The sequence below is a fragment of the Cyprinus carpio genome, chromosome A23 (assembly GCF_018340385.1).
Source record: "Cyprinus carpio isolate SPL01 chromosome A23, ASM1834038v1, whole genome shotgun sequence".
Classification (NCBI taxonomy): domain Eukaryota; kingdom Metazoa; phylum Chordata; class Actinopteri; order Cypriniformes; family Cyprinidae; genus Cyprinus; species Cyprinus carpio.
The window spans coordinates 4,376,352-4,388,625 of record NC_056594.1 but is presented as its reverse complement, the minus strand read 5'-3'; the positions used below and the strand labels follow the sequence as shown (position 1 = coordinate 4,388,625).

The window sequence follows — 12,274 nt, the reverse complement described above, 5'->3', positions numbered from 1 at the left end:
TTCCAGGTCATTTATGCCTTATTCTAGAGGAAATGGATTGTATTGACTGCAGTATTACAGTTGAGATCAAATTATTGTCACCATGTTCTGCCTCTTATTTATTTCTTTATTTTGTAGATCAGTACAAGCACAGTAACCTCACCCTGAATCCGACTGTCAGCAGAAATTATGTCCAGTGTATCTAACTGCACCACTAACCCAGACCAACCAGCCAGCTCAAGCCAGGCGGAGATGGAAATGATGATGATGATGAAGATAGCAATAAAGTGCCTCTGGTAAGGACTCTCACATCTCAGACACACACCCCAAAACAACAAAAAAACACAAAAAACAACATTTCTTCTCTTTTTTTTTTCTTCTTTTTTTTTTTTTAAGATTTCATTTTATGTCTGTTCCAGTAGTGTACCTTATATACTGTGACTTAAAACTTAAAATACACTGAAATTTTACTTCTGTAATTTAACACATTTTCAAAAGAAAACAGATATTCAATGCAAAATAATAAAAGGTGGGGCTTGGTTTTATTCATAAGAAATAACTAAAATAAATATCAGCTGCTATTTTTCCATCCAAAGTTGCGAATTTATCTTAAGCGCAAAACTGGAATTTTGCATAAAAGATTTGCGAATAAAACTTCCATCTGGCGAGATGAAGAGAACAAAATCATCACTTCATTATAAACTGGTGCCAAATATCTCTACGAAAAGGGTAATTTGCTGCAGTAGGAAAAGTCACTGTGGGTCTTTTTCGTATATAATAGATTACTTGAGTGCGCAGATGAAACGCAATGAATGCAGACATGTTTTATCTTGCATTCAGAGGCAGATCCCTGCTGTTCGGGAGCACAGTCATGTAAGACAGTCTTAGAAGGTTATTTACTAAACCACTTTGACAACAGACTTTAGATTGACAGTTGCTGTTGAACAAGGTTGGTCCGCTGGTTAGTAAAGTTATGCCATCCCATCGCGCAAAGTCATGTGACTTTATGCATTGAGGAATTTATTTGGTAAAGGTGTTTCCATCGTAGTTTATGCACACGTTTCTTATCAGTTAAAAAAATTATCAGACTTAGCTGAGCACATACGTTTCTATGCACATTTTTAGAATTGATCGACATCTTGGCATTTCCCATTCAGCACCTTTTTATGCCATATCCTAAAATGTGCATAAAAATAGATGGATGGAAACATTTACTGCACTATTTGAACTAAACTACAAACATTACTGAATGTGCCACTTAAACTTAATTATACTTAGGCTTGATTATTTAATCCTCAAATCCAAAAGCGGTGGTTTCATTTATTTAAAAGGAGTTTTAGTGTATGCGGTTGGATATTTGGTTTGATAAAGCTCTTATCAACACAAATAAGAAGCATCTGTCAAGTTCCTTAAGTATTTAGAAGACATGTTGGGGATTTCCATCTGATCTTAGTAGTGATTCTGTTAACCCTCTGCTGGTAGCTCTCAACTGTCACTGTCTGATACCAAAGGCATCTAAGGTCTTAATAAGAATGTTTCCTTATTACCAAGTGGAGACCTAATTTGTATAATTATAAAGAGATGGCTTGACATACCAGTTATACTGATTCCCCCCACCTTCTCTCTATAATTTCCTGGCCAATATCCTGCTATAGCTGTCATTCAAATAGTAAAAATAGCAAAAGTAAAACAGAAAGAAAAAGCATTTTGTATTGGGCAGTACTTCATATTCATGGAACGATCACTCACAACAACCAGTGTCACAATAGAACTGATTGGAGAAATGGAGTCTTGTGTAATTGAGTTTGTACTGTGGGGTCAAAAGCAAATGCAGTGGCTAAGCAATCCTAATGCATTGTCACACATGCATAACACAGTGTTTCAAACCCTGGAGGGAAGCTTTGAACGTTTGCCTGCACAGCTAACCCCCGATGGGTACCACAAGCTAAAGGAATCATCAGTAATTTACTGCGGTCAAAAGGTTGAAAAGAATATCAAATCCAGATCATCCATACAACACAAGACATTTCTTTTTTCAGTTCTGCCCACCCCCATCTCTCAGCAGGTGCCATGCGGCAAGGTCAAAATAAGCTCCAGAGAAGGAAAGGAAATGAGTAAAGCGAACAGCCTGAATTCCATTTTCTCATATCTCAACTCAATGGATTCACTTCACACCATATCTCTCTGGCCACCCTAACAACAAAAAAGCATTACACTGAACCGCTAGACAGGCTATTGTTCACTGGCAGATTGTTGAGAGATTGCTAATAACTAATCATGCTCAAATCAACACTTACTACATTAAATGTGCGTTACAGTATAATGTGACTAACTAGCAAGCTGACCAATCCCATAGCGCAAAGGTAAATAGCTAATAAGTCACCGCACTGTTAATGCGTTCTTAAATAAAAACAAAACACACTATGTTCATGTGTCTTTGTGGTCTCATTCTGAGTCACTGACCTTCTCAAAGAGAGTGACACCCCTATTATTCTCTTTTGAAGTTCCCCGATAACAGAAAGAGGGAGAGGGAAGGGGAGAGAGGAAAAGAGAGGGGGACCATCTGTCAACTGCCCCAGAGATCAATGGCACCAGTGGCAAGGCTAAATATGTTGCCCAACATGACTTGAAAACATTTCAACCAAGCAAGGTTTATTTTTAAGTTCCCGCTATGACATCAAGCGCTATTTATTTTACTGTTTATAATGTGATCTTTTTCACGTTACCTACAATAATTCATGCTGAACTGAGGATTATCATTGATGTAGAATTAGCAAAATATCTACAAAGATATAAGTAAATCATTATATCTTTGCAAACCAAAACAGCTAAAGTTGCATATTCTGGAGATTAGGGCAGTGTGTCAACGCTGCTAAAATGGTAAGGCAAATACCCCCCTTCCCCCCGATTGGTTTGGTCTCACCCAATACGTGCACAGATGCAAGACATGAGCTTGCAATGTAAACAAGAAGGGATGCTGCGATTGTCCAATAAAACCACACAGAATAAAGCAACTGAAATAAAGCAACAATCATAATCATAAACATGCAGATGCAACATCAAGCCAAGAATAGATTTATGAATGGAGAAAGTGTGCATAGTTATGTGAGCAGCACAGGATGAAAAAGAAATACAAAGCAATGTGGTTGCTAAGCAATAGCAGGGCTGGGTTGATCTATGAAAGCGATGCTGGATCCGTCAGCCAGGCAGCATTGCTCATTCTTCGGCACTGCAAGCGGATTACTGGATCTTGTTATTACTTACCCAACATCTGACTGAAGAGAAGCTGCTCCAGGTCCCCAAGTACCGTTACAACTAGTTTAGGGTCCACCTTTAGAAAAGTCTTGTCCCCTTCCTCTGGTTCTGTTGCATCTTTGCCCCCTCTGCCCCCACCTGGGGTGGCTGCTCCTGAGGTACCACTTACAGTTTTCTTACCATTAGCTTTAGTCTTGCTGGACAAGATCTCATCATCTGACTTGCTGTCATCTGCCAGCTCTTGAGCCTTGCTGATGGGTTTGACCTCAGCATAAGGACCCTTAGGTATCCGACTGGGTTTGCCCAGTTTGGAAGGTGGGCTAAAGGGTTTTGGCTTTCCCTGAAACAGGGAATGATCTGACTTGGAAAGGTTCTTGGAAAGTGGGATACCCTTGCCTGTACCCCCTCCGGCATCCTTGAGCTTGCCTGACTTGTTCTGACCTGCCCCTGGGTTTTCCATGTCATCCGACCACTTGGGCTGGTACAGATGCATCTTCTTCTCGGCGTCCGTAAGCACACATAGATTGGTTAAGGACTTTTGCTTGCGCAGATTACCCTCAGAGTTTTCTGTTTGGTATACCTTTAGCTCAGCCCGAGGTGTAGCCTGTGGGAGCCCTGACTTGCCCCTTTTCGCAGCCATGCCCCCAACTCCGTTGGCTCCTGCCTGGCCCTGAGGGGTCTTGGCTTTGGACGTTTTGTCAGCTTCAGTCTCCAGATCTACTCCTTGTCCTCTTGGGCTACCCCCAAGCATTCCTCCTGCATGAAACCATGTAAAAGCATCAGTGAGTTAAATGGTTTTACAATCGAGCAAAAGAAGAGACAAGGTGCAAGGTCTGCAAGCTTTGTTGCTTGCTGCCAAATCCTTATCACAAGGAAAACTCTCTGTCCAATAACACATACAGAAAGACCAGTCAGTAGATCCTGTATTGAAGAGGAAATCCATATGTCTGGTGTCTTTAGCATGTAAATCCAGCATCTGGCTCCTCTCAGTTAGACTGACTCAGTTGCAGCTGCTCTAGTGCTACCCAGTCACTCATTTTCTCTCTCTCTTTCTTTCTCTCTCCTCCCTTCAGCAGAGTGTCTCGCTGCTTTGCTGTGCAGCAGCAGAATGACAGAGATAACAGACGCAGAAATGGTCCCTCCCCTTGCTCCCCCACGCTCATTCAACCACACACACCCTCCTCCTCCCCCTACTCTTCTGGCTCTCTCTCTCTTCCTCTTTCTCTATCCAACACACCCACTCTAAAGATGCTATACTGCTCCCCTGCACAAGTGTTACAGTATGAGGGACCTGTGATAAATTACAGTGTCTTTTTAAACAGTTGCCTGCCAACATGCTTCCTCTATTGGCCCTCTTTGGTTCACTAAAGTGCTCTGTTATCATAAAACCAATAATGTTTTTACTGCAAGGATATACTCACCAGTAACATTATGCTGTCAGACTTGTATTCAATTTAAAAATTGTTACATGGCAGACTTAAATGACTTTAGGATACTCTCTAGAAGCTTTGGGGAAATTGTTTGCTGTTCATTGTCAAAATGAATCTTAAACTGTCTATAATGGATTTGGCTTGAAGCATCATGTTGTTTCAAATCTTTTAGAATTAAGTTGCACAATGTGGCAGAAATCACCCATTTACATAGCAACATTTTGTTTTACACCTTGTGGTGTAAAAGGAAAAGTTTTTTTGTTGTTTTTATTATTATTCTTTATTCAAATCTTACCAGGGGAACCAAGTTTGCCAGGACTGCCAAAATCTACATGGCACTCCAGGCTATGACAAATGTATAGACAATTAGGCCTTGGTTCTGATGTGCCACACTGAATAACCCTCAAAAAGAAAACATTGAGCTTTGGAAGGAACAGCCTCAATTCTGATTCGGATGAACCTTATTTTTCACCAGCTTTGGGAAGGGGATGTCACAACAATACAATGCATACAAGACTGCACACAGTTCCTTCCTCTGAAGCTGAAAGGGTTCTAGGCATGTTGTATCAATTTTGAGAGTGCTCTACTTAGTTCTGTCATTTCAACTCAACAAGGCCAAGCTCTACCAAACAGACTATCCAAGTAGAAATAACTGATCTCATATAAAATATTAGCCCAATGACACAGGGTTGATAAACCAGGATTAAAAGGAACAACTCAATTTATTATTCTTTCTGCATTATTAGTAGATTTGAAGGCACTACTACTGCACTCATAAAATAAATTCCAACATGTCTCAACATTTATCTGTTATTGAATCAATAGACTCAAGTGCATGCTTTCACAGAGGTGCATTACCTTATCCATTAATATGTTGGTGTTAATACTTCAGTATCTTCCCATCATGCACTTGATGCACTTATTCCTGAACCCTGTACTGAGTCGATAAGAAAAATTGCTGAACAACGTCTATGAAAGTTATGGAAATATCTGCAGATTTTGGCGGAAATCCAAAGGGCAAACGGAAATATTCAAATGCAGCAAATAGCTTTAAATGAAAACACTGTTGGACCGTTATGAACAGCACAAAAAAAAAATCTCATTTGCATACCACTGTTCAGTCAGTTATTTTTTATCCTTGAACCTTTGTCTACCTTTGTCTTTTTAAGTAAAAATACTGAGTGAAAACTGTTTCAAAGTAAATCCTATGGCATTTTTTTCAGTGTATTGTTATGTCTTAATATAGTCTACTGTTTACTGCAATTTCTCTATAGGGACAATAAAGATACAACAACTAAAAACTATTTTCCAGCACAAGACTGCAGTAGAAGCTTTACAGAATTATTTCATAAAATGTATTTGATAATAAATGTAGCTATCCCTGTTACCACCGCCATAAGTGTCTAAAGCTCCCAACATATGGAAGCAATATCATAAGGAAAGAAAAAAAAACAATACGTTATGAGGTGATAATATTATGCTTTCATTTCATTCAGCTTTAGCCACAAGTTGTGTCTAAAATGTACATAACACTCAGTTGAATACATTTATCCGTTTACAGTTTCTCAGTTGTTAAACCTTTCTTAAAAAGGGAAAAGACTATTACTAATGGTTAAACTATACCACACCCGAGTATGACTCAGTCCAAGAGCCAAGCTTTCCACACAAAGCCACAGAGACTAGAGGAAATAGGAGGAAATCCTCTTTACATGCCAGACTAAAGCTGGACCATAGATTCATGGCCTCTAGTGCATTGGCTACCTACTCATGTGTTCTCATAAGGCTGTGTGTCATTCAGGAGAATTCCTGTAATATCCTACACATACTACTCCCTCACATGCTTCTTTTCATGTTTAAATGAGATGACTATGATAGGAAATAGTAACATTTCACTCTACTCTCCCACTCAACAGAGCAAAGTGTTAACTGATCATGCCATGGGCCTTCTATCTGTTTTCAAATTAACTATTCAAAAGTACAAGATGACCTTAGAGGAAAACACTCCCGCAGACTGTCAGACAATATTCTGAGCCAGAAAACAGTTCCCTTTCCAAATATGAAACCAATTCTTCTTAGGATAGCTGCAATAAAATCATATAATTGTATGTATATATATATATATATATATATATATATATATATATATATATATATATATATATATATATATATATATATATATATACGAATCCTTTATGTGTGTCCTTATGTGATTCTTATTCAGTAGCATGAAATATAGATAAGTTGATGGCTAATCATATGTCACTGAAGCATTCTTTATCATGCTTTAGCAAACAGAGGAAATTCCCATCTGTGCATGTGAGTGCCAATGTTTAATCTCTATCTGTCTCTTGAAAGTGTTTGTTAGCCCCATTTTGTAATACTAGCATCACTGTAGTGTTATTGTCTGATCAACCTGATTGACCCCTTTAACAGATTACCGCTGTGATCACTAGTGAATGATCTAAAAAGTTTGCAGAACTCTTGTTATCAGACTTGGTGTAATTTTAAAGCATTAATGACCCAAGAGAGGCCTGGGCTGAAATGTCTTTGTTTCTGCAGGCCAGTGAAGTGAAGTATGTGGCAAAAAGGGAAAAGCTGGACTATATGTGCTATAGAGAGAACACTCTAGCAATGTGTAAAATCACTCAGAACAATTTGACAATCACATAGCCAGTGATGTTACTGTCAACTAAAACTATTTTCTTTATTTAAAAATATATATATATATATATATATATAATATAAATGTATAATATAAATATTAGATGAAAATGAAAAATCTTGCCTTGGCAACTAGACTGTAGAGATGTTTTTGTTGTTCATAAAGTTGTACATAAAACAAAGATATTAGAGTACTTTTCTTTTTTTTAAAAAAAAGAAAATACTATTTCAGTCTTTCTACCTAATTTTATGTTTAATTCAGTGTTACTCGTTTCTTTGTAATTATATATTACATTTATTAGCAATTTCTTACACCTATTATTTTAGTTTAATTTAGTGTTAATTTTCAAAAATGTTTGTTGATGAGCTTTTTTCCCATGACTAAAACAAGATAACAATAAGGTCAATAAATGATAACTGTAACTATATCAACATGATAAAAGATGAGACTAAAATGTATTTAAAAAATAATAAAAACTTTACAAAAATCTCATTTTATTTAAGTCAAAAATAAATAAATAAATAATATTAATATATTATATCATTTTGGCTCCCCAAAGAACCTTTCAGTGATCAGTTCTTAAAATAACTTTTTTTTTTTTTTTTTTTTTCATAGTGTGATGAACATTTTAATGATCTAAAGAACCTTTTTCCACTGTAAAGAACCTTTTGTGGAATGGATGTTAAAAGGTTCTTCAAGGAGCTATCAATGCCAATAAATAACCTTTATTATTAATAGTCTAGCAACCACACAGCAAACTGAAAAAAAAAAATAAAAAAAAATAAATAAATAAATAAAAATAAAAATGCCTTAGTAAGTAAATAGCATCAGCCTTGCAACCACCCTTCAGTTAAACAACTTCTGCAGTGGCAAACACCACTCATTAGTTAGCGTGACTCAAGGCTGCACAGCACTTATGGTGACACTGCCCATTGCACTTGTCCCTCCCAGCATCAGGACAATTAGCATTTATAGTAGCTCTAGATTTTTGTAAAAGCTTCCCAAGAGCACCTGTTTTTCAATGCATAGTCTCATGTCCCATCCACTGGAAACATGATGATTCTATTTTAAGAAATGAATGTTCCTTTTTTATATATATATACAAGGAGTTCATTTCAGGGTTGTCAAGGTTTATGAAGTGCACTGAACTTTTCTCAGAGCATTTAAGCTTTGAAAGTTCAAAACAGGAATTTAAATACTTTTCAGGAAGAAGAACATATATTAATACAGTGAGCAATTTGTGTGCCAAAACAATCAATTAAGGATGATTTCCTTAAATCTGATTTTGGATGCTTCTGGATAAACGTGCTTATAGGGTTTGCTGTCATAAGTATGTGTGTCCGTGAAGCAATCTGACTGGATTTTTGATATCAGTTCACATGCATTCTACTTCATTGCAGATTCTCAAATTCAGCAAACAAACATGCATGTGGATAAGTCTGTTCTGGAGAGCCAGCTTTAAAAAGAGGCCAGTGCTGATTTGCCTTAAAGCCAGCGGGTCAGTTTTTGCCTCCTTCTACTCACCATATGCTTAATATTAATTTGGCCTTTATCTCTGCAATCTGACAAAAACCTGTAAACATAAACACTAAAGGTTTTCTCCCAATTAATTGCCATACACCAGATCTGGCAGCTTTCATTCTTTTATCCTGGAAGCATTAAAAGCTGCCATAAGCATTTAGAAAATCTGCTCCCGAACAAAGGGATTACACTTCATAGACGGGTCCCACACTATGTGACTATATGGTCATACTTATGGACTGACATAAAATCTAATGTTCAAAATGGATTTCACATTTGTAATATTATGGAGGATGAATTCCAGCATCAGCTTCTAAGACCGCAACCTTGCACTAAATCTAATTATTTTGTTGAAGGTCTACTAAGTAATTATATTACTTGATAATCCATACATTATTGTTATTATTATTATTATTTATTTATTTATTTATTTATTTTAGAAATATCATGTTAAAATGTGAGTATCAAATATGATCCATCAGGCTTATGAGGAATGTTTGTTTGTTCATCTCTCAATCATCATTTTATTGCATTGAATTATCACACAATAAAAAAAAATACATTTTGTTATAAAACTAAGTATTTAAATGCCATCTTACAACATATTATTGGGAGAAATGGAGTGACAACTGTTATTTATATGCATTTTATGTTTATGTCTGTTATGCTGTTATAAAGATCTCAACCAAATAAAATACAATCTCTAAAAATTTGACTCAGAAAAAATTTTTTTTTTTCGCCATATAAATATCAGCATCTGCACCAAATTGTATATTTTTGCTCAGTTTGTAGCATGCTAAATTGTTATCACAGGAGAGGATGTGACCTCTGGGTTCATTCATCACAATTTTTTTGTGTACAACATTTTTGCAAATGCATTCAATGCATACTAAAAATGTCAATGCAAACCAAAAATTCTTTATTAATAGTAGGTGAAATATGAAATTGTATGTGTCAGATGCTAGTATGCTATTCCATGCTCTCAGATTTAATCAGAAATATCTTAATTTGTGTTCCAAAGATGAACAAATGTTTTACGGGCAGAGGTGGAATATAACGAAAAACATTTACTTGCGTTACTGTAATTGAGCAGCTTTTTGTGTACTTCTAGTTTTTAAAGTAATTTTTAAAATCTGTAATTGTACTTTTACTTAAGTATATTTAGTTTGAAGTATTGTACTTCGCTACATATTAAAACACATTAATTACTGAGTAAAAAAATAAAAAAAATAAAAATAAATTCCCTGGAAACTACTGCATTAAATAATGGCCAGGAGGGCAAAGTGGCGCTAAAATCACAAGAAAGATGCAGACGGACAAAACAGGCGTTAGTGGTGCAGACACCGCTGAAAACGAAACCCCGTCATATTCTGAAGTTGAACTCGAAGGAAATGATGTGAACCCCTGGCCATATTTATGCTTTATTTTGCAGTGTAAGCTGTGCTTGCCTAAGGAGACCAAACTAGTAGCTTATAAAATCACGACAAGACATCAACCCTTCGCAAGCATGCAGAGGTAAGCTAAATAATTGCATCGTTGCATTGGTGGTTAAAATGAAGCTTTGACATTTTAGCAAGAGGTTTTACACAAATTAGCCAGAAAGACAGTGGTGCGGAGCGTGCGATATATATCGTCTGCGACTTGCGTTTTAGACACCATATTGCCTGTTTTTGTTCTATTTCTACAACAAAAAATTATTCCAAACACAGCAACCAAAGCACAGTTTTGCATCTCTGAGCAACATGACAGTGTTTCGTTCCTGAATGAATCAACCGTTTAAATGATTCGGTTCAATCGCAATGACTTACTTATTAACAGTGACTTGCTGACACATACTGGCCATTTTAATTTCACACACAAAGTATCTTTTGATTTTTTTTTTTAAATAATTAATTTCTTATAATTTCAAATGAGTATTCAACATTTTATGTTTTGTATATCAAAACATTATTCATGCATTTGTAACTGCAGGTTAAATGCATTCTTGTCCTGCACTAAACAGTGTGTAAAATACATCTAAATGCCACTTCCGATGAAGCTTCTGCATTTCCTCTGCATTGAAAAGATGAGTTTGTTAATACTGATTTTCCTGGTAACAGCCAAAATGTCTTATTATTCTAAATAACTGATTCCTTTAATTAAAAACAACTAGTTTGAAATTAATAGGCCTATCCAAGGGGTGTCAAACTCAGTTCCTGGAGGGCCGTAGGCCTGCAGAGTTTAGTTCTAACCCTGCTCCAGCAAACATATCATTTAGTTTTCAAATAAGCCTAAATGATTAGATTAGCTGGATCAGGTGTGTTTAATTAGGGTTATATCAAAAATTGTGCAGGACTGTGGCCCTCCAGGAACTGAGTTTGACACCCTTGCCTGTCCCATTTTTGCCTCCCTCCCACTGTTAAAATGTAACTAAGTAATTTTTACTCTGAGTAAATTTTAAATGAGCTACTTTTTACTTTTACTTGAGTAGATTTTTAGACTGGTACTTGTACTTGTACTTAAGTAAAATTTCATGTGTGTAATAATTGACACACTTCCTATTTGATCTGTATTGTTAAAAGCGCTATATAAATAAAGGTGACTTGACTTGACTTGACTCCATTAATCAATTAAAAAGCATCCGACTCTCTGCTGCCCTCAACAGCTCTGGAGATTCAGATATGCCCATTAGTTTACTAACTTTGAACCGCAAGACACAGTCGGTCATGTGACCTCAGCATTGTGGCTACCGTGAGAAGGTGACCATCTTTATAAATGCTAAGACAACAATTACACTAGTGGAATAGAGAATACAAAAACTTCAGGTTTAATGCTTCAGTGGAGTTTGAAAATCAAAGCACATGTTCAGTGCAGTTCTTGCCTGTGTTGTGATGTTTCATTGTGAGGATCTCACACCATAGTCAAAAATAACAGCTGTCTCTGCCTACGCTGCTAGAGCTATGATGTTTTTGTGTGTGAAAGATGAGGCAATGTATTGTGTCAACGCACATTTGTGTGTATTTGTGTGTCAGCCATCTGAGCTGAAGGAAGCCAGCAGATGTTAAAATGGAAAAAATGTAATTCATTCTGTGTAACTCAAAGAGGGTTGAATCTGATCTCAAATCTGATGAAACCCTTGAGCCCACTTAGCATAATGCTTACACTCTCAGATCACTCATCACTAACACACACACACACTCTCACACACACACACACACACACACACACACACACACACACACACACTTAGAAGGTTAATCTCTAATACACTCACACACTTGCAGATCACTAATCACAACACATGCACTCAGATAGCTCAGGGCACTAGGGGTGTAACGGTTAAATCGTTAAAAAAACAAACCGTACTGTTCTCCACCCACAGTTCGGCACGCACTTGCACTGCGGTTAAGCTTAAATCTGACAATGCATCTGTAATATGGTTTGT

General features: G+C 36.7%; 1 protein-coding gene across 5 annotated transcripts in view; it reads right to left on the bottom strand.

Moving 5' to 3' along the window:
• LOC109064091 (neuron navigator 1-like) overlaps window positions 1-12,274 on the bottom strand; it is a 124,538-nt gene that overhangs the window by 93,656 nt on the left and 18,608 nt on the right. For 4 of the 5 annotated variants that reach the window (XM_042712696.1, XM_042712700.1, XM_042712697.1 and 1 more), the window contains exon 4: window positions 3,244-3,990. The exons of the other annotated variant lie outside the window; for it this stretch is intronic. In XM_042712696.1, coding sequence (XP_042568630.1) covers window positions 3,244-3,990 — 747 coding nt within the window. The remainder of the gene's footprint in view (window positions 1-3,243; window positions 3,991-12,274) is intronic. 5 annotated transcript variants of the gene reach the window in all.